At 37.0% G+C, this 24,092-nt stretch overlaps 1 protein-coding gene across 5 annotated transcripts in view; it reads right to left on the bottom strand.

Annotated features, from left to right (window-relative positions):
* The window catches only part of Lin28b (lin-28 homolog B), a 135,283-nt gene that overhangs the window by 20,823 nt on the left and 90,368 nt on the right, over window positions 1-24,092 (bottom strand). For 3 of the 5 annotated variants that reach the window (XM_063253944.1, XM_063253942.1, XM_063253945.1), the window contains 2 exons: window positions 17,800-17,984; window positions 16,069-16,140 (listed from right to left, as the gene is read on the bottom strand). In XM_063253944.1, the coding sequence (XP_063110014.1) occupies window positions 16,069-16,140; window positions 17,800-17,984 (257 nt within the window). The remainder of the gene's footprint in view (window positions 1-16,068; window positions 16,141-17,799; window positions 17,985-24,092) is intronic. The other 2 variants (XM_063253943.1, XM_063253946.1) reach the window with 1 other exon arrangement.

The following is a 24,092-nucleotide window of genomic DNA, read 5'->3' as shown; positions in this document are numbered from 1 at the left end:
CAGCTGCAAAAGAGAACTTTAACAACAGTTTTACAGTTCAGTAAGGTGGAGACAATCTGGTGTTTTTTTACTTCTCCAGATAAAACCAAATTTGAAGAACTTGGTCCTTCCTGCTTATGACAGCTAAATTTTAAAAATCGGGCAATGGAGCTGTTGGAATTTCCAGAAAGTGCCGTCTGAAAAGTAAACCGTACGAGCTGTACACAGCAGCTGCGAAGAGCAAGTGTAAAGGGCGGAGAAGTACACAGCGGCCGGCGCTGCCCATGAATTTAAAGTGTGCAATTCTCTGCCAAATCATTTTAAGAGTCAATGAAAGCACCTGGGATTGCGTTTTTCTGTTTGTCTTCTTTCTCTCTTTTAACTTTGTTGGGTTACCTTATGCATGTGAGCATTTGTGTCCTGCTTGGCTTTGTGTGACCCAGGGTCTCACCATGGAGTTTGGGCTGGCCTTGCACTCAAGGACTGACACGTTATCAGCGCGTATTCAACAGCAAAGATCACAGGAAGGATTCAAAAGCACACCAAATGAAAATTTTTACCTTTCAATTAAAAAATCTGTGTCTATTACTGAAAGCTCTGTTACTGCTTTCTTTTAAGACAAAAGATGTTAGTGGATGAGTTGTTTTTCTAAACTAAAATCTCAGTGTGTAACTGCTTAGCATTGTGTGATAAATAAATGTTTTAGGACACTAAAAGATTCAAAATCACTGGGTTAGGAAATGCTGAGAACAAAGTGAAAATGTTTAAATTACATCACATGTACTTGCAAATGTATGTGAGCACATGCATATGTATAAGAGAATACAGCAAATGAAAGACAGTCTGCAAATTTTCCAAGGTGGATTAAGGACTTGAACAGAAAGCCAAAGAACATTACACATAGAAAGTAGAATAAATATGAATGCGTAATCACACAATATGTGAAACCTGCAGAAAACTGAAATAAACAGATCTTACAAGCAGTTAGATAGTAAACACCACCTGCAAAGAAACATCAACTAGGCTGATAGCAGATAGCATAACTAATAAAACCAAGAGCCAGCACAATGTCTTTAAAAACTCCTGTTGAGGAGCTGGGGATTTAGTTCAGCAGTATAAGCATCTGCCTTGCAAGGATGTGGTCGTGAGTTTGATCCCTGGTACCGATAAATAAATAAAAACAAAACAAAAAAATCTCCTGGTGAACAGAGCAGGCCTCCACTGTGAAATTTGTTTGTTTGTTTGTTTTTAAAACCAAGGTCTCACTATGGGGTCTAGCCTCGCCTAGTACTTCTGGACTAAGTGATCCTCCTGCCTCAGCTTCCCATGTAGCTTGGATTATACATGTAGGCCACCATGACTGGCTGAAACTAGTCTTTAAGAACAGGAGTAGAGTCTGGGCATCTTATCCACAGTTCTGGAAACTACAAGCACAAGATTAAGGTGTGGGCAGGTTTGGTTCTTCTGAGGTCTCTCTCCTTGGCTTTCAGAAAGCCCCAGTCTCCCTGACCCTTCTGATGGTGCATCATCCCAGCATTCAAGAGCTTGAGGCATGAAGTTCAGTGTGAGTTTGAGGCCAGTTTGTCTTGTTGCAAAAGACAAAATATATCTATATACTCAGACTTGTATTTGGAGAAAAGAAAGAAAATGGAAAAGAAAAATACAAGATGAATAGACAGGAAAAATCTTGTGATCAAAATATATTTATTTATAACAGCTATCCAGACAAAATGTCTCAGTTTACAGGCTGTAGGGTAAGATTTTTAAAATAGAAAATCAGGTATATGCTGTTTATATGAAGCATATAGGACAAGGGGACATAAAAAGACTAAATGATGAGAAATGGTGTCACGCCAGGCGTGGTGGTGCACATCTGTAATCCCAGCACCTGGGAGGCAGAGGCAGAGGCAGAGGCAGGAGGACTGTTTCCAGTTTGATACCAGCCTGGGCTGCAAACTAAGCTCAAGGCCAGCCTGAACTGCACAGTTAGACCCTGTCTCAAAGAAAGAAAAGAAAAGAAAGAAAGAAAGAGACAGACAGAGACAGAGAGAGAAAAGAAAAGGTATCAAGTGTTACAGGCTAAGCTGTGCTTCCTACCCCAAATTTACACCCTGGGGCCCTAGTCACCAATACATTTGGAGACAGGTGCTAACGAGGTGATTATGTTAAATAAGGTCCTAAGAGTGAGCCTCTAATTCAAAAACCACCAATGTCTTCAGAAGAAGAAGAAGGGACACCAGGCATGTGGGCACACTGGGAGGACGCATGTGGGACAAGGGAGACCAGGGCCTTCTGCAAGCCGGGAGAGAGACCTCAGAGAACCAAACCCGCCCCGCCTTAACCTTGCGCTTGTAGCTTCCAGAATTGTGGATGAATAAGTTTCTGTTGTGACATAGTCTGATTTTTTCTTTTTTAGCGTAACGTCTACTTTTAAGTTGCATACAATTGTTCACATATTACCTCGGTAATAACAAGACATCATTTTTAAAATAAACTGAAAAGAGGGGTTAAACAGTATGTAATAGTATATTCTTCTTTATAAAACTACTCATTTGCAATCTCTATTTATCTATCTATATATAATAAATAAAAAGAAACTAAGAATAATTGCAAACCATTGGTGGATGAAAACTAGAACATGGATGGCAGAAGTCTGTAGGTTCTTACACATTTGGATGATATTCCTGTGAAGTAGTATTTATCCAGACTTTTAAGACCTATAAATGAAAAGTTATAAAGAACAAAGTTGAGCTGAGCATGGCAGTTTCTAGGGACTTCGGAGGCTGAGGCAGGAGGACTGCGTGAGCACTAGGAAGCTACGGGTAGCCTGGCCTACACAGTGACACTGTCTCAAACATGGGAGGGAAATTTTTAAGTATATTTCTCTCTTGCTCTATTTTTCATAAGTGGCTTTATACTACTTTTGAATTACATAGTTACTATGAGTTAGATCTAAAATAGTTGTTTCTTAATGAAATGCTATGCATTGTTACACAAATGATTTGAAAAATGAACACCAAACATCTGAGAGATGGTGGGGAGAATCTTGGGATCTTTTAAATCTTCCATATTCTAATTTCTTTATCCCCCATCCAAATTTAGGACACAAAGACTACACAGTATGTACGTAAAAACGAACACAAAGTGACTTTTCCTTTGATACAAAGGAGTTGTCATTTACTCAAACTCTCACTAACAAGCAGTAGGAACACTGGCCTTGCTGAAGTGCCGGAGACCTCCATCCTGCCACACCAAAGTCTGGGCCTCTTCCGACCTTCTCAGCAGTGGCAGATCGCTTTCTCCTTGAGACAGCTCTTCACCGACTTCAGGAATGACTCCCCTGGCTTTCCGCCTCTCAGGGTACTCTGCAGCTACAGCTTCTCATCCTGACCTCTAAAGGTTTTCAGACCTCAATCCTCATAAAGTACTCATTCATCCTCAGGAGGCTTTAAGTATCGTCGGTTCATTGTTGGCTCCAAATTCCTATCTCCACTGCCTGCTCCCACCTTGAATTCAGAACGAGTCACACAAATGCCTACTTGACATCATTGCTCTAACGGTAGCTCTTATCACATCCAGCTCTTTCTCCAACTATCGCAGTAAACTGCACCGCCCTTTACCCTCTACCATTACGAGTCATGCTAACACCTCTCTTCCAGTCACACTCAATAACCAATCAATTAGCAATCCTTGTTAGCTGGCTCTTGTAAAACATGTCCAGGCTCAATGACTTCCACACCCAGGATCCAAGTCATTATTGTTTTTCTCTAGCCCCCACATTATTCTCAAATACACACACTTTTTGTTGGTGCCCATCTGTGGTGCATAATGTTTGCACTCCTTGTGTGGAGCTGGGCCATCTGAATTCCTGTTTTCACCCCTCCCCTCCTCACGTTTCTGCACACGTTTGCAGCACACAGGTTTACACTCCTTGTGTGGAATGCGTCTCTGTACACAGCACATCTTAATTCCTTTCTCACTGCCTGTCCTCTCCTCCCTCTATTTCCTGATCCCCCTCCCCTTTGAGAAAGATCTATCCCCTAGTTCCTACAGCTTTTATTTTGCTCTTCATTAATGCCTTTTATTCATACCTGGCCAACAGAGTTATTTTCCACACAGCAGCCAGACTGAGCACTGCAAAACAAAACATGTCACTGCCTTCCCCAAAAGCCTTCAATGACTATTGTGCTTATTACATAGCTGTGGATACTAATTGTCAGAGGAAAAACTTCACAAATATAAATAGGACACTATTATTATGAAGACAATTTCTATTAACTATACAAATTCAATGTTTGAGCATAAGAATTAGATAAAACTATATAGTTATCTGCTAAAAGCAGACTTATGTCCTCATCATGGAAATTAAAATTTCTATTCACAATATACCTCAGATTTAAAAACTATAAAACAGAATCCCAAACCACAGATATTTAGTGGAATTCCTATCATACTAATGAGATTATATGAGTAATAAGAATACTTGACAAATGGATTTTTTAAAAAAAATTATCAAAAAATGAAAATAGCTAAAAGCACGCTTTAAAACACTGACAAAGGCAGGATTGCTTTCTGAGTATGAAACACCAAAATTAAAACAATTGGTAGAAAGCAGAACAGACAATAAAAATGTAAACAGTCCTGAACATACACTAGACATAAAATATAGAAACTCCTCACTTCAAAGGGGAGCTGTACGAGTCAACAGCCGAGGCTGGGAAAGGGGCCTGCAGAATACAGCTGCCTTTCACATAAAGTAACCAATTTTGATGGATTTCAGACTTAACAGAAGAACTGAGAAAAAATTTAAATCAACAGAAGCAGAAACAAAACGGAAGAAAAGTAAATGATAAAACTGGATGTAGCGATGGGCAAGGTGGCACACACCTCAGGAGGCTGAGGCTGGTCACAAGAGCTCAGGGCCAGCCAGGCGACAGGGTGAGACTGTCCCAACCCACCTCCCCCACAAATGCGCCAAGAAATACAACACAGGAGGGCGAATTATTATTGCTGGTAGTTTTTTAAAACAAAAACCTTGAAAATCATAAATGTATTGAAAAATTAAAAATTAAGAAATTAGTAAAATAATTACAATTACGGCATAAAAACTAATCCTATTTTTAAAATGTACTAAAGAATAGAACAAGAGAAAACATCCCGTTTCCTAGAGGATACACACACACATAGAGATAACGTACCCTAGGACAGGCTTTATGTATGTGTTTAGATTCACTGAAGTTTTCCTCAAAGTTACCTCAGTACTGTATATTTTTAGTTTTCTTCAATTAGGTCCTGAATATCTTCCTTATGAAACTTTATTGCTAAGTATTTTCTTAGGAAAATTTAGACATCAGTTTAGCAGTGACAACACTGGGTAAGCGTATTTCTACAAGGAGGAGATGCAGACGTAAAGCACAAACATAAGCACGTGCTATTTCTGCACATGCGAAGACGTGACTGTTTAGGCCGATGATAAAGTCCACAGCAGAGCCTTCCAATGGCGGAGACGGGGCGCGCTCTTACCCTAGGGCACAAGCTCCCTGTCGGGTAATCGTTTAAACAGCAAATTTAAAGGTTTATCAGCTGTTTTCATCTACCCTGCTCAATACCTTCTGTCTCATACTGGTACTCTGATTTTCTTTTGGAGAATCTGCTCTGCTCCACATTTAACCCTTGTAGTCTAGATGGGGCTTACCTAGCAAATGAAATGGGCAAATGGCTCACATCTGATCAATCAGAGAGCCACCACACTCTATCAATGCTGGGCTCACAGCTAATAGGTTCTAGGTTTTCTTTGGCACTTTGTGCCCACTTTGTCTTCAGGACTATTCACCCTGCTGGCCAGCAGCAGCCGCCACCAACCATTCTCTGCAAATCCACAGAGGCTGTGACCAGAGGCACCGTTGTCCAGGGCTTCCTCGTGATTTCTCTTCATTCGCCAGATGTGCCCCATGGTTCCTTTTCCAAGGTCTGTAACATGCCGAGGTGTCTATGGGTCACACTCTGTCCTCCTTTTCACAAGCCCATTTGCCTTTCAGTAAGTAACTGACTTACTACATATACATACAGAGTTTATCCTACTGGAACTGCAATAGAATTACATTGACTTATAGACTAACTTACGGAGAACTACCTTCTGTAGGATCTGACTCTCAGGCTGGGAGTACTGCTCAGGGGTAACAGCCCTCGATGAGAGTGCACAGGCTCTCACTCCCCTTCAGAAAAGAAAAAAAAGCCATAAAACAAAAAACTGAGTCGCATTTGTTAACAAAATACTCTTCTATATTTGTTTAGAACTCATTCTTTATCTACATTTTCCTCATAAAAATCCTTCATACTTCTATCAGATGTATTTCTCGGTGCAGTACACTGCAGTTTATGCTCCTGCCAGTCCTCTTTTGGTGCTACAGACTGAACCCAGGACCTCACACAGCTTAAGTATATGCTCCACCACTGACCTATGTGCCTCTCCACCCTCCAACAAAGTCTTCTGAAATAACGTTTCTAATTACAAATTCCTGGGGTAGGACCGTTCCTACAACCTTGATTCTAAATTATTCTTAGCTCTGTTTGTGTATTTGTGTTATAACCAGCAATCTTGTTAAATTCTTTTGTTTATTCCAATTATTCTAATAATTTATTTGCAGATAGCGTCAGATTATCTTTTTTCCTCTTTTTTGCATTAGTTCATGTTGCGGAGCGTGTTTACTGCCCCGTGTGGAGTTAGTACGTGTACACCACACATGTTAATCCCTTTTTCTCCCCTCTCCACTCAGCTCCTTCCCATCTGAGAAAGGCATATCTCTCTGCTTTTAATTATCTATTGTTTATTTTGCTCTTTTATTTATAATTTGAGTTTCTCACCGCTGAATAACAAAGCACATGGTCTCTCCTTTGCACCTCTTGGCCTTTCACCTTTTCCTGGTATCCTGCCTCGGTAGCTCCACCAGTACAGTGCTAGGAAACCCAAGAGGGAACTCTTAAGTGGGCTAATGAAACTGGGGACTAAGATCAAATGCCAAAATCCAAGAACAGAGTTTGGAATCAGTCAAGTAGAAAAAGTAGAAACTGGGTTAACGCTAGTTCCATAGGATGGCCCTGCTTTTTTAAAAACTTACTATACATAGAGCTTTTTGTTTGTGCAGCGCACAACAGCCAGTGAGAAAGGGAGCAAGTGTATGGCGTTCCTGGTTCACATGTGGCTCCCAGGTAAAGGCGTCTTTGAAAGATAAACATGTGCTGCTTCACACATTTGTAAGGAGATTGTGAAAGGCAGCGTCCTCAGCTGAAGCTTCCTGGAAAGCAAAGCTCTCAGTTTGTGTTCAGGCTTCCAACTGAAAAGGAGGAGGAGCGAGTAGCACGGTGCAGACGAGTTGATCTCATGTTATGTTATAAAAACCATGTATTTTAATGAATTGGTATGAGGTACATTTTTCCCCATTTTTTGAGATTCTGTGTATTTTCTATAGCCCAGCCAACAAATGAAATAACTCTGCTTCCCCAAAGTGGGGTAAAGTTTGATTTCATTTCTTATGAACCATAGTTTCATTGATGAACAAGTAAGATTAAAAGCATTTTAGAAAGCAAAATTCTTGCATTCTTCCTTAACTTATTCTAGACTATCTTTAATATCACGAGAATATTTTTCCTTTTAAGATTTTTAAAATCTAATACTTGTTCTCTGCTTACATTCAATGTCATATTTTTTAAAAGCCCTACACTGAGTGAAATGTATATATTAAAAATATTACTTTACAATTTTTCACTGTAAGTCTGAGTAACCTGCCTTAATTATTGCTTCTTAGAGATATTACAACCAGATAATTTATATATTTCATAATTAATACATAAAAATAGAACAATTCTACTATTATACCAACGTAAATTAAAAACCCTTAGAGAACTGTTTGAATCCTTGCTCTTAATCTGTTTATCTTAACCAAACTTCAAAACTTAAAATTCCGGTGTAAATGTGGAAAAGCCTTTCACAGTTCCTTTAGCTTTATCAGAACAGAATTTGCTTTGTCCCTCCTCCTTTGTGGAGACTAAAGGCTGCTAACCATTTTGTGAGAAACATGAGAATTTCTGTCTCAGGACAAAAAAATTTATAATGAACATCATAATGTTCACTTAAAGAAATACACACTTAATATTAGACACTAAAATGATTTCCCTTTTGAAATGACCCCACAGTTTTGAAATATTACCCAATTCTCACAATACCCTTGTACTGAAACCATACAATAGATGTTTGATCTCATTTTCACTGAGTCTATTGTCTAAATGTGGTAATGTGGCTTCTTTGAATGTCACTTCTTAAATCCTTAATTTCTGCTTGCATGTTGTCAGAGTTACGTTTACAGCCCCCGCCCCAGGTGTTATTTTATTGTTCACTAGAATAAAACAGCAACTGGAAAAACCCACCTAAAGTTGTGAATATTTGCCACTTGGTCCTGACAGTTCCCAGCGGGCATCTTAGGAGACCTATGCAGTGCCTAGAGGAAGCTCTGCAGTGCACAGTGTCTGCGCAGGGTGATGAGAGCAGCACATTGTCTGCCTGGTCTGAGCAGAGGTCACAGCAGGGAGAGCATCTGCTAGGATAATGTGATTGAAGGAAACAACCATAATTGCCTCATTAAGAGATCTCTGGCCAAATAATCACAAAAAGAAAGAATTTGGAAAACCACCCTAAAATTAGGTCTATAAGAAGAAAAAAACGGGAATACAATAAAAAAGGGAGAATTAAGAGAATTGGGCATTCTATTGATTTTACTAATTTCCTTAGTCACTACAAGAGGAATGAAAACCTGGATGCAACAGTTCAGTTATTCAGTTCTAGCCCTTGCCTCTCATTAGCAGGAAGCAAAAGATGCAAATTCACAGCTGTTCAGGACACAAACACAGAAAAATAAAGGCTTGTAGAGAATTTCCTAGCAGGACCCAAAACAAACCAACTGAGCAGGCAGGCATAGCTACTGATGCATATTTTGGGTTTATATGGAAAAGCTACAATTAAGACATAAAGGAACATTTTAAGAAGATGAAAAATGTAAAAGAACAAAGTCTCTAGAGAAAACAGGACAAACTGTCTAGCTCAGATGAATTTAGCTTCTTCTGTTTCCTAGATCTACTTTTGAAAATATTTTTTCTTAAACATCAACAGTATGCAAATACTGCTAAATCCTTAGTCACTATAAATTGCATCAAGACTGATACGTATATTTCATTCTACATTACTGATGAATTTAAATATTTAATAGTAAAAGAAAGGTCTTCCTTCCCAATTTAAATTTAAATCAATTACCCTACCTAGGCCCAAGAGTGAAGTGTATTGATACTGTGACAAAGTAATTCTGCATTGCCTGTTATTTTGAGGATAAACTGTATAAACTTAATTTGTATTATAGTTATCGTTACATAAACAATCTCAATATGAATTATGATTATTAATTTTTTCTGATTCCCACAAACAGTAAAATTAGCTTGTTATACCAATAAGCCAGGTTTAAAATAAGCAAACTATTTGATGACTTTGATGTTTTGCACCCAAAATGTGCTGGCTAATTTCTCCATTCCATTCACCACTCTGGTCTTTACACTGCCTTAATCTCCTGCCCTCAGATGTTGACCTTGGAAGAATAGGGGTCAGAGGTCAGAGCAGGCAGACCTCAAAGGATCTGGACTATCAATTCATGCCTGAAAGATTTCTCCGCCACAATAGGAACCCACTAAACAGCAAATTCCTAAATCTAATCATACAAGTATCAGGGTGAAACAGTTATATATTGGAATTTGTTGATTTACATTTTTCAAACATCTTTAGTTTAGTTTAGTTCTTTAGTAAAAAATAATTTTTTTCTTCTGGAAACAAGTTCCAAGATAAAATAAACGTAAAAGAACTTATAAAACAACACATTCTAGGATATATAATAATAAACGTGACAGAACTTTTAAAGCAGAACAGATAGATATTCCTTAATTGAACAGCATAAAAAGCTAAGGACAGGCTTATTATTTTTAGGACACTATGGACATTGGTAGGCGTAAGTCACTGGCACCCTTCCTGCTGCATCACGGAGATAATGAGCCGAGCAGGTCAGGCTGCTGACGAGGTAGAGCTGGACGACAGGGTTCCCACATTAACGCTGAGCTCACTGGCTCTACCGGTGAGCGAAAACAGTAAGTAAATATTTTATGTTTTCATAAGCAAAATATATAGCCCTTCAATAAAAGTCTAGATTTTCTTAAACCCCAAACATAAAAATTCATGGATTCTAAAACCTTGCAAATTTAAAGAACTTAAACCCACAAAATTGTAACCTTGCAAAAATAACTTTGTTACCTATCTGTATTTTCTTTTTTAAAAGGAAAGAATTGTTCACAGCTGAGATTAAATCGGACATTATATCATTACTTTTTGTCTATGTTCATTTTATCTTGGTCGTAAGCATGTCATAATGTACCTTTTAACAGTGGACTACCAAAGGTGTCAGATTTCATAATCAATTTTTAATAAAAAGCATCTTTAAAATGATAAATCAGTGAACCCAACATGATCAAATAAAAGGAACTTCCTATGCTTCCACACCAACAGTAATATCAAAATGTCTCACCACTTTGCTTTACTTTTATGTTAATGAAGTCACGCAAATTAAATATTTCAACAAACGAAGAGAAAGTAGTAGAACACTGGTATTCTTTTTCTAAGTTAGTTTTAAAAATTTTAGGTTAGCAATGTTGAAAAAAAGCGTATGAGCACTTCTTGCAGTGTGTGGCTGGCAGAAGATGTGGGAGGTTCAGGAAAACAAAGAGGATACTCATTATTCTAGGGAAAAATGTAATTAGAAAGAAGGTAGAAAGATAAACCATGAACAAAACAAAACAAAAAACCCCTAAGCTATGTGTGTACACCCACATATACGTGCATTTCAGATGTTCTTAAAAGTTGTATATCTTTTATTCACAAATTATTAAAGATCAAAGTCATCTAATCAATGTGGATTCCCGGGAGTTATTTTACTTCAACTCTTCTTACTCATTTAAAATATTCGCTATTACAGACTAACATTTTATTACATGAAATATTTGATTCCACGTTGTAGGCTAACATAGTTATTTTATATAAATACTAAAAATGAACAGTGGAAAATTAAACCCTCTGGCCTCCAATTTAACTGTTGGAGTTGGGGCTGGGGATTTAGCTCAGCGGCATAAGTGCCTGCCTTGAAAGCAGGCAGTCGTGAGTTCGATCCCTGGTACCAATAAAAAGGAAAAAAAAGACAAAAAAAAAAAAAAACTGTTGGAGTTACTGCCTTTTTCATCATAGTAAATTGTATTTTTAAAAAAGAAAATATACTAAAGGCTATTTTTTTTAGAAGAAAACATTAAGACTTTGTAATCCTTAGCAATTGTCATATTATTATAAAGACAGCTCAATATAGCCATTAAATTTTCCTTTTTTGAAAATAAAAATAAGAAAAACTAAATAATGAATCTGAAATTATTACATTAAAAATCTTAAGAAAAATTTTCAAATGTGAAAGATTTAAAATAAAATAGGTTTACTAAGTTTAACCGCTAACTAGTAAATGGACATCAAATTCAATTGCATTTTAGGACAGTTAAAAAGTGATCTCTCTTTTAAAAAGTAACTATGATTAGGGTAGGATCTTCAAAATCATTTTATATTTTTCCATAAACACATAATTCTTCCCAAATATACCTTTACCTAATATATAAATATTAGAACTGGTCAAATACATTCAAGTGATGACTCCACGTAATAAAACCTTTCGTTTCCATTTTTCAATCTGACATGACAGAAATCATGCCAAATTTCTAATTGAAAAACACTGTAAAACAAAGAATATTGTTTTCGACAAATGATACTGGAACAATTCATATTAATTCAAATGTAAAAGTGACTTTGCCCTAAACCTCACACCTTGTAAAAAAAAAAAAAATTAACTCTAAATGTATCGCTGATATAAATATAAAACTATAAAACTACTCAAGAAAACATGGAAGAAAATCTTTGTAACCTGGGGTTAAGCAAAGAATTCTTAAGTATGTCATCAAATAAAACAAATCATCTTCATCAAAATTAGCCACCTCTGCTCTGTAAGCCGTATTTGACAGATCAGAAAGTCAAGCACAAACTGGAAGAACATTATCTACAAGAACATACATTCTGCAAAAGTGTCATAACCACAATATATATGAAGAACTCTCAAGTGCAAAAATGCAAAAAAAGTAAAAAATGACAAAAAATACAAACTGACATTTAACCAAGGATTACATAACCATGATATAAACATACGTAAGAAGATACTCGTTACCAGCTGCCATTAGGGAAATGAAAATTAACACCATGAGAGAGCACTATACATCCATTAGAATGTTTAAAAATTTAAAACACTGACCATACCAAATGCTGTTTCACAAAGATGCACAGCAATTCTTATATTGCTGGTGGGCATATAAAATAATACAATCATTATGAAACATAATTGGACAATTTCTTACAGAGTTAAATACACATTCATGACCATAATATCAAGCAATTATACTTCAAATATAAAAACAAATGTCTATGCAAAAACAAACCTATGTACAAATTTTTGTAGCTGTTCTGCTCATAACTGCCACTAATGGAAAATACCCAAATGGAATACTACTCAGCAATAAAAAGAATGAGCTACTGAAATACTCAAAAGTATGGATGAATTTTAAATGCATTATGCCAAATGAAAAGCCAGATTAAAAAGGTTATACACTATATGATAGCATTTATATGCCATTCACAAAAAGACAAAATGACATAGAACTAGTAGGTACCAAAAGTTACAGATCGGGGAAACAGAAGTAACAAAAGCAAGAGGGACTTTTTGTTTTATTTTGGTTGGTTTGCTTTGGTTTTCTGAATGACAGACTTGTTCTAAAAATAGTTTATGGTAAGTGACCACGATGATGTATAAATGTGCCAAAATTCATAAAACTACATCAAAAGAAAAAACTCAGTTTCATCAGAACAATTTTTAAAATAAAAACCTTTCATGCAAACAAAATACACAGAAATAGAAACTAACAAGAACTCTAGCTTAGTAGTACTCAGCAAACCAGATCAACTATTTGGTTATTGTCAGAGTGCTACTTGAGAACTCACTGTACCTGGTCCCAGGAGGTGTGGTATCACCAGCACACGACTACACCAAACAGACTGTTTTACTTGGAAAACGGAGAACCGCAAGGCAGTAAACACTGATGAGTTCTAGCTTCCGCTTTGCATAGCAAACAAATGACAAAATCTTCTGGTAAAAGTGCAAGTACCAATTCACAGGTTTCTAAGAAGGTTAGTCGCAAAGTATGTCTGCACTATTACATTTTGTAGGATGTATGGAAGCGTCTTATCCTAGTAATATTTGAAGGATTGTAAGAACCTGTCAAAAAGACATAGAGCTAACTAGAGAGTCAGCAGGCACAAGCAAGCACTTCCTAAACAATCCCGACAGCACAAGAAATAATACTGAGAATCAACAAGTGAGATCACATAAAATTAAAAAACTTCTGCACAACGAAGGAAACAATCAACAAAGTGAGGAGACAACTACAGGATGGGAAAAAGTTCTTACCAACTATCCCACAGCTGGAGGGTTAATATGAAGAATGAAAGGACTAGACTCTTCTCACAAGGAGCACAAAAGGTCAATAAATACATGGAAAGTGTTTATCATCACTGATCATAATAGAAACGCAAATTAAAACTACACTAAGATAGCATCTTACACCAGAACGGTCATCATCCAAAAATCTAATAATGCATGCTGATAAGGATGTGGGCAAAATGCAGTTCTCCTGCATCACTGGTGGGAACATAAACTAGTACAATCACTCTGGAAATCAGTGAGGAGATTCGTCAGAAAATGAAAGATAGAAATTTCCTTTTGACCCAGTTATCCCCCTGCTACTCACCTCCCCAAGAGAGTTAAAAGCAACATTGGCACAGGTACACAGCCATGCTCATGTTTACCGCAGCATAACTTATAACAGCAAAGTCTTGGGAATAGCATGTGTATCCATCAACGGATGACAGGATAAGGAAAATGTGGTATCTATATACAATGCAATGTGTCAGCAAACAAATAAACAAGGCATTCAAAGATAAAGGATATAATCTGAGCACACAATGTTACACACATCATGCACACAAGCTCAAATGCTGCATCCTTCCTCTTCTATGAGGACTCCCTCCCACACACACAGAGCAAGAGAAGAGAGCTACAGAGAAATGGGAAGTTAAACACTCCTCTAAATTATGTATTTTGTGGTTTTTAAATGTATCCTAATTGGTTTAATTTATACTAATAGTTTATTCCACTTCGTTAAAAAGAAACCTTGTGTTTTTGTTTCTTTTTCTGTAACAATATTTTTGATTTATGTTTTGTACTAAGTAACTAATTTGAAAAAGATACATAGTATAACTATTGTTTTTCTATTATTTATGAAAACATTTTTTCATAAAATAAAAAATGAAAAAGAAATTAAAAATGTGATGAGTAGGATATTTATACAGCATTAAAGCATTTTCTTGCAAAACTCTTACAAGTTAGAAAACAAAAAGAAAGCTAACTTTGCAGTTAAGAGGACTGGCTGATACCATCTCAACCACGTGGTCAAAATAATCATCAGTAATGAAAGAATCAAAACTGTATGCCATATGATAAGATACAATGAGAACATGGTATCATTTCCAAGATATTCCTCACAATGATGAATAGCCTTAATCTAATTATATAGAAATATCAGACAAACTCCTATCATGATCTGGACTCTTTCTGGTTTTTTTTTTTTTTTTTTAACTTATTCTTTTAACCCTTATATTCACTATAAATTTAAAGATATTAAGGAATTTATTAAATTCAAGTTCAAAAATTTTTAACACAATATCTTTCAATTTACAGGCAACGTATAAGAGAAACAAATTTAGCGATCCCAAAATGAAACTAGTTGACGGTGTATTCTTCAAGATTGGCCTCATCTCTTCTGTAACGCTATGTATTTCCCAAAAAAGGATAAATTTTGAAGGGAGGTACTCTTTCAGATTACATGAGACTTAAGAGATAAAAATAACTGAAAGATATCTTCTTTAACAGGAATGTGGCTTGAAAAAAGCGGTCAAAAGATAAGCTTTTGATAACAGGCAAATTTTTAATTTGATCTGAATATTAGATACTGTTGGGAAAGTGATTACACTTACATTTATAAGGATTAGAGGTCGCAAAGTTACTCTATCTATAACATACTTTAAAACTATTACACAAAAATGTTTGCAATTGCTGGACACCATGGTTCACATAATTCTAGCATTCTAGAGCTAAGGCAAGAGAATCACAACTTTGAGTCCTACCTACCTGGGCAACTTAGCAAAACTCTGCCCTGTCAGTACATAAATGTGGTGTAATTCCTTAGCTATGGTTCATTTTTCACTCCCACTTGGAGTGAAACTGCCTCCACTTGTAACCAATTTCTCTCCTTTCATTCTGTTGAATACAACCCATGCAAAGCTTTCACCACCCCACTCTTCCAAACCTGTTTTAGTCAATTTCACTGATGACTTCTATGTTGCAAAACGGTTCATCAGGGATCGTCTTCATCATTTCACCGTCAGGACCACCAAGCACCCCTATACTCTCTCCCTGAAATTCTTTTTTACTTTGCCTTCCCAAACAAACTCCTCTCCTGATTTCCCTGTGACCGCCCTCCTCTTAGGGCCTTGGCTATTTCTCCTCCATGACACCAGATTGCACCAACACTCAGCCATCTTTTCTGTACCATGTACATTTGGATCTGATTCAGTATTGTAGCTATCAATAGCATCTTTGCTCTGATAAGTGCAGAATTTTTATATTCAGCTCTAGCACTCCATAACACACATCTCTCTGTCTAGGCAGTATCTCTGCTTGGATGCTCATTACGTATCCCTAAGCACACAGGTTCAAAACTGTTCCTTTTATGTACTATCCCTTCTAGAGTCCTCCCCATCTCAGCGAGCCGTCCCTCCATCTTTCCTGTTGCCCAGGGCAAACAAACCTTGGAGTCATCCTGGACTCTTCTTCTCCCACAGTCCACTTCTGATCCATCAGTAAATCCTGCCGTCTCCACCTTCAAAACATATTGGAATTTTCGCTCACCACTTCTACGGCTACACCCCAGTCCACACCACCACCAGATCTTCCCAAAGCACTGAAAATGCCTCCTTAGGGACTTATCAGCTTCCAAAGTTGCCTCTTAAAATTATGTTATAATCACAGCTGTTAAGATGATACCTTAAAGGGGTAAATGAGATGTTTAACCTAAAAGATTCCAAAATGTCCCATTTTCTCCAGTTTCTCATGATGATTAACAAACATCTTATTGAAGGGAATGTCTTGTATCTGACACTTCAGCCTCCACTATTCTACCTCCTACTGACTCCACACTACATTCAGACGTGGTGCTAAACACTAAACCTAAAAATGCAGGGAAGTAAGGGATTGCTTTATTTTGTACTGCTTTACTTGTATGTGTGTATGTATATATTATTACTATTACATCTGTCTCTGGGAGTAGAAAACCTTTAACAGGCAAGTACCTCATTAAACTTTTACAGATGTTCATGGACTTTCTTTTGTGCAAAATGAGCTGCTAAAAATACAGATGGACACAGAATTTATTTTCTTCCTGGATGGCTTTTCAAATCAGTGGGAAAAATAAAGACAAGGCAATAAATGCTGCAGTAATAGCAAGCTAATATTTTGAAAAGAAAAGCTAGATCTTTATAATGTTCTTTTAAAAATTCCATTACACCGGGAAGGAACAATTAAAAAAGATAAATTAACAAATGCTTTGTTTTGGTCTACATGGTAGGAATGAAGCCCAGGTCTCACACATGCTACTTATGACCAGGACCTGCACTACCACTGAGCTGCACCCGTGGCTTCTTGTAGTGCATTTTTAACTTCATAATTTGAAAAGCCAGATAGCGAAGTTGGATACTGTAATGCAGAGAATGACAGATTTGTTTCTATAAAAATCCAAAACCTTTTAAAAGCCACTATTATTAAAACTAAAGTAGTTCACAAGCTAGAAAAACTTCCCATCCTAAATATACAAATCAACAACAAATAAATGAAAATGGAACATATAAAAATATATTCAACCTCTAACGTAATCAAAGGATACAAAGGAAAATAGTGAGCTTTATCTCTTAAGTTACATAATTAGAAAAATTAAGCAATAGATAACATGCAATGAGCTATCTCACTTTTGAAGAGGTTGTGTTTTTGCCCTGTTTTAGACAAGAATTTAGAAACAGGCATTGGAGATTTACAGTGCCTATTTTTTAATCCAATATATTCACTAGCAAATATTTATCCTTAGAATTCACACAAAAATGTTACTACTAAATTCAAAATAATGAAAATAGTCTGCTGATTAAAACAGCTTTATTCATTTGTTGAATTTTGGTATATTCATACAGTGGGAGTTTATATAAAGACATTTTCAGAAATCTCTTCTAAATACAATGAACCTGTAAACTACCCAGCTGCAGGAGTGTGCACACCTGTAACCCTAGCTGCTCTGCAGACTGAGGACGGAGGAGGAATGAGGCTCGAGGCCAGCCGGGGTGAGTTTGTGAGATACGAGCTCAAAATAAAAGGGGTCGGGCAGTTAGCTCAGCGGCAAAGCACGCTCAGGTTCAACCTCCAGGACAGATGCCGACTGACAGAGAGACAGATGGACAGACAGACAGACAGACAGATGACCAAGGAAAATGGTTACCTATCGCCCTTTGGTTTTCTTTTCTGTAGTGTCTTCCCTTTGGGCCTTCTCTCACTTCCCAGGCAGGGAGTCCCGCCAGGTCCTGTTACCCGTAGTGATTCAAGGCCTTTGGAAGATTTTTTAAAGGTGAATTCCACTGGTTCTCCTTCCTTCAGGCTTCTAAATCCTTCCATGAATAGTTTGCTCTGTGAACAGTAGGGAAGCAATAAAGAGAGAAAGGGATCATTATTACCAATGCATTATAAATTATCTCTTTAGAGATAATATCAGGATTAACTTAAGATATTTTGTTATCCACTAAAAAGTATAGTCTTTTTTAAATTCCAGCCTGTATCACTTTACTCTTTCAGTTATAATGAGGCAGAGGGAGAGTACACTGATAATATTTTTCAAAGACAACTCGGCAATACTTAAAAAAACTTTTTAAATTTAAATATGTATATTCTCTGATTCAACAATTCTACTTCAACAGTTCTATTATAGATAAATTAACACAAAGGTTCAAAAAAAGATATCATAGCATTGTTTGGTAAAGTAATGTCCATTTAATCTCCCTGATTATATAAATTAGAGCCATTAACATTACTAAGTCATTTAGGTTCTTTTAGATCTATATGCACTCATATGAGAAGATGAACATATAATACTGCTACACAAAAGAAATTAAAATTAAAAAACAAGGAGTCTATCACATTGCCATCTATTGAAGTTTTAAAAACATTCATGTCTGTTTCCAAAGACAGTGTCTGGAATGAGATATTATATCACAGTAATTTTCTCAAGTCCTTCTGAAAAGGCATGGAACTTTTTTTTTTTCCTTCCTTCCTTCCTTCCTCTTTTTTTGTGCCAGGAATGGAACTCAGGACTTTGCACTTACAAGGCAGGTGCTTATGTCGCCAAGCTATATCCCTGGCCACAAATTTTTCTATGTATTGCACTTATTGAGTTTTTTATGAGAGGAAATAAAACTGATTTCTATAATTTGAAAGATAGTTTATTATTTGAAAAAAATCGCCAATTACAAAATTGTAACTTCAATTTCAAATGTTTATTGGCTCTTTCAATCCTAATACAAGCAATAATTAAATCACTGACGTACTTCCTCCAATCCCTTTGTGCACACTTTACACATCTGATTTAGAATAGCCTGGAGTTTATACAGGTTTTTCTGAATTTTGGGAGTGAAAAGGAAGGAATCACAACACAGCAGAAGATCTTAGTTCAAGCCCAGCTTAGATGTAGCTCTGAACGAACCACTTAATTTCTCTTCTGTTTATCTTCTTAACTATCTCTTCCCACTGTAATGGAGCTTTTTAAAGAGGATTATAAATGTTTTCTTTTTAAGCAATATGAATTCTGAGTAACAATAGATCTGAAAAAGACCACAAAAACACCATTTTGTGATCAAGTAAGTTTGTGAAATGCTATGTTTTTTTCTCTGTGGATTACTCAAATTAGCATATTAGTTTCAAAAATGTCCTCCCCTACCACACTGCCATCAGAGTAAAACTCTTATCTGTGTCTAACCCAGCAATTTCCTAACTTAATTGATCCCAGAGCCCTTCCTTTAAAAGTACAAATGACCAGAGCACTGAAGCAAACACTTCCAAAAAAGTCTTCATTCCTCCCTAGTCCAAGATTCCAAAGGCATCTGCTCTGGGTTAGGTAGGGTTCGTCCCCAGGGGTCTCTGTTTCGGAAGCTCAGCCCAAGGAGGCAGCACTGGGAAACAGGCGGGGCTGTGAAGAGGGAAGGCCCAGCGGTAGCTCTTTAGAGCCATCAGTCGCGTGGGACACAGTCTCTATCAGCTTGCTGTCCTATGATGTGCCTAGCTTTTTTTATATGCGTTCCTCTGTCCCTGGACCTTCACCAGTGGTTGGTCCAAGAGCTTAACTCACCATCTCACCCACAGACTTTGAACCTCTGAACCAAAAACTAAATAAACCTCTTTTCTGTATAAATTAGCCTAACATAGATATTTTTAAAAAACTAACCTAAGAGCAGCTAAGAACACTCGTACTCCTTATCCAGTTTTGCATTCCAGAGTTTGAATTAGCCGAGGCCAATGGCAGTCAAAAAATATTAAATAGGGAAATCTAGAAATTAACAATGTATAAGGTTTGAATGACAACATTCTGGAGTGGGTGAAATCCCCAGCCGTCCTAGCCTGCCAGTGACATGACTGGGCCTTCATTTACGTATCCATTCTGAGTAACACCACCTTCCCACTTAGAGGCCACCTTGATTGTCAGATCGACTTGGAATATGACAGTGTTTGTGTTCATGGAAACCTGATTTTACTCCATAATAGCCCCCAAAGACACAAAGAGTCATGATGGCAGTCAGATATGCCAAAGAGAAGCTGTAAAGTAATTAAATAAAAAGGTGAAAATTCCAGATTTACCAAGAAAGAAAAAAATTACAAACTGAGGTTTGTAAGATCTATACTAAGAACAAATTTTCTATGCATGAAATTCTGCAGAAGGTAAAAGAATCCATTTTAGTTTTGCTACTGTGCCCCCATGTGTAGAAGTTAAAGCCACAGTGCATAGCGAGGGTGGAGAAGGCATTGTATTTGTGAATACTTTAAAGAAAAAGCACAGCATACACATGATTTTGTACACAACGTTTTCCCTACGAGGTCCTTGGTTTAAGGCATCCACTGGGGATCTTGGAACATATACTTCAAGATAAAGGGGGAGTACTACACTGTAAAGAACCTAAATTATTACATGGAATGAATAAAAACACTTCAAAATTTAATGCCAAACAAAACTTCATTATAAAAGTAATACGACACATGAACACAGTTATTATCTGTTTCAGCGCAGGTCACCTGACATAGTGAAATTCATACAGAACTCCAATTTGACCACACTATTTCTGCTATTTGATGAGATGCAGAAGAAATGTACAACTACCTACACTCTTTAAAATAATATAGCAAATAAATCCTCATTTTAATGCTGTCCTAATAATTACAAAGCATCTTATTTCACTAATTGTAAGTAATTTTTTTCTTTAATTTTCTTTCTTCCTTCCCACTCAGTAAAATGCAACTTATTTCTTTTAATTCAGATGAAGCACAGTATAGCTCAGACTGAAATTATGAGAACAAAGAAAATGCCGTATTAATTACAGCTTTTGTATTGCTCATGTGTTTTTTTCCAAAACAAAAATTGTACGATATTTCCTCAGTAGTTCCAAATATACAGATACATTTTTACCAACTTCGATTTTATTTTCCTTTAGTAAGACTATTACAGATTATTGGTAAGTGAACTGCTTTTCCAAATCTAAAGAAAAAAATCTGGCTCTTCTAGACCGCTGAGTTCTGGACACTGATCATGATATTCTGAAAGGAATTTTTTTTATCCCCTCCATACAAATTACTACAAAGATTCATAATAATAAATATACTTGTTAAATATAGTGGTTTTTTTAATAAAAAGAACTTATAAAGTACTCTTCCTTTGTAATTATACCAAAATAACTGCAATCCATGTGGTGAAAATTTCCTGAAAGGTGAGAAATTTGCTGATTATATCTGGTTACAGAAATCAACTTTTTCTCTTGGTCTGCCCATTTTTATTAATTAAAAGTCCTCCATTTTCCTAGTCACTCTGATTTCAAGTCTTAGTTTTACTTACATCACCTGTTAAATCGTGTGTGTTTTCTGCCCCCTGCATCTCATACTCAGCCCAGCAGGCACCTTCTGTCAGTTTCAGCACTGACGTGTCAGCAGCAAGACCCTCCTAAACTGCAGGGCCTTCCATATCCGCAGATTCTCCTTACATATTCACCTATTAGGCTCAACGCAAAAATCCACCAGAGGATTGTTAAGATTATGGATGCCATTCGTTACCATCTTGCCCTGACTTACACTTTCCATTTCTTTCCCCGTTGCTCTAAAACATAATCTCTTTTTTACTAAAACTGGCCGACTTGCATTTTCCAGGTTATCGTAGCTCTGTACTCCACCTTATCCTGATCAGACACAGTCTCTTACTTGTGGCTGTCAGAGTTTTATTCAAGCACTGGCCAAATGATCTCATGCTTTCCTCTTTTACTTGATTTTTCCATATAGCTTTTATAGTGCCCTGCTGTGTAAACACTGCAAGTATTTGTATCTGTTTTACATCTCACTTCTTCTTTTGAACTTATCTTGTTTTAAAGACTAGGGAAAAGTGATAGGTATCTTAGTTTACCCAAAGTGCTCAAGTAATGATTGCAAATACTATCACTCAGGAAGTACTTAAAGGAACTCTAGATTTAGTGTCAGGAGTAAAGTGAGGAATATTAGTCTAACTCTCATGAGAGAAACATTGAACTGAGTCGTAAAAATCAAATTTTCTGGCTTCTATTTATAAAGTAAATTTTTAGTTTTAATTTTAGGTGTACTACATACGGTTTATCTGGAAGAAAATGTGAGCACATTACAATAGCTCAAGGCAGAAATACTATCCTCTGCTCTTAGAAAGAGCTTATGTTCCTTGCTCTTCCTGCTGCCCAGTTTTCCTAAGACAACATCACGCATATCTGGCACACTTCACAATCCGTAATATTCCAACCACCTGATGAAAGAACACATAGTGATGACTTTTTTTTTAACTTACAGATGAAATCTATAAGGCAGACTTTTGATATTTTAGGCTTACATTTTTCTCTAAACCGCTTATTTGGACAAAACAGAAAATACTCTGTAGGAAGCACAACTATTAGATGTATAAGTGAACAAAAGAATGATTGACATTTACAAGAAACTTTTCACGTATCTACCAAGGTAGCATGTTTTCACTGTGGGACAGGTCACTCCCAAAGGTGCACAGCAGCTGGCTCGTCTAACACCTCTGGTTTGTACTCCTCTTCTAACCAAGTAAGGTTCTCTTTTCTCCTGCTTCTCTTTATTTCAGTTTTTAAAATGTCATTCTGGCTCAAATATATAACCAAGACATAAAAATTCAGGCTTTCCGTTTTCCTGCTAAATTCCTGTTCCTCTGCTCGACTGTTTAGAAGAATACAAGGGACACGGAGTCAGTGAGAACAGTCCAGATCTACACATCTAGCAGGCCTTCAGACCGTCAAGGCATTACCAATTCTAGGCCTGCCTTCAGCTGTCCCACTAGACCACGCCACTGAATGCTGCTACGACTGAACATCTGATGCTGCTTGGAAAATGAGAATACACTGTTTTTCCCTCTAGGAAGGACAAGCTGACTTGGTTCAGGTCAGACAGATACTCCTGAAAACTTAGCAAATGTGCTTCGTTCTTTAAAAGCCATCAAAATGAAAGTAAAATAATAAAATCACATGGATTCACAATCAGAAAGATAACTAAAAAGGTGTTATCAACAGAAAACAGAATTCAGCCATCCCCAGGAATCCAGAATGCTGACAGAGAACTGAGCTGTGAAGCTCACTCACTCAAGAAAACTCACGGAAGGAGCTACAGCAGACGAAGAACGCACTATGCCCACCAGAAACCCGGACACTGGCTCAGACGCGATCTGGGTGATTAACGGCAAACAGGGCGGTTCCTGGCAGGTTTGTAAAAGGCCCAGATGCTGGCTTCTCCCTTCACTCCTGCACCTACCTACTCTATTGAAATAAGCCAAATCCTATCTCAAAGCAAACAACGTGAGGCCCTTCTCCTAAAAAACACTCTGTCTGGTCAATTGGTGAAACGCTGGATGGGTACACAAAGGCCTATTCATTCTGACAATTAGGGGACCACTCTTCTAACAGCCGGCTCCTCACCTGCTCCCCTTCAAATCACTTCCACCCCCCATTCTCACCCATCACACGTTATTTGAATGGTGGACCAAGAATCACAAAACATGCAGTATATCAAAACAAAAGCTAAGGCCAATGATTACATCTATAACCTACATAGATACTATATATATATATATCTTATATAATCTAGATTCTGCAGATATTAAAATATAACATCAGTAAAAAAATTTAAAAAGCACATTTGAAAAATTTGATCACTGAAGTTAAATGGATTAGAAGTAAACATTAAGAAAATTTCTCAGAATATAGAAAAGATTTTAAAAAGCCAGTAATGTTAGTACATGCCTGTAATCCCAGCACCTGGGAAGCTGAGGCAGGAGGACTGCTCTGAGTTCAAGGCCAACCTGGACTACAGAGTAACTTCAAGGCCAGCCTAAATTACAGAGTAAGACCCTATCTCAAAAAAACAAAAGATTGAGCTAGAGGTTTAGCTCGGTGGCACACGTGCCTGCCTAGCAAGCATGAGGTCCCAAGTTCAATCCCTGGTACAAAAAAAAAA

This window comes from Cavia porcellus, unplaced genomic scaffold (assembly GCF_034190915.1).
Source record: "Cavia porcellus strain 051 isolate PalLab524CR breed Dunkin Hartley unplaced genomic scaffold, mCavPor4.1 scaffold_7, whole genome shotgun sequence".
Taxonomy (NCBI): Eukaryota; Metazoa; Chordata; class Mammalia; order Rodentia; family Caviidae; genus Cavia; species Cavia porcellus.
This window is presented reverse-complemented; position numbering and strand designations above follow the sequence as displayed.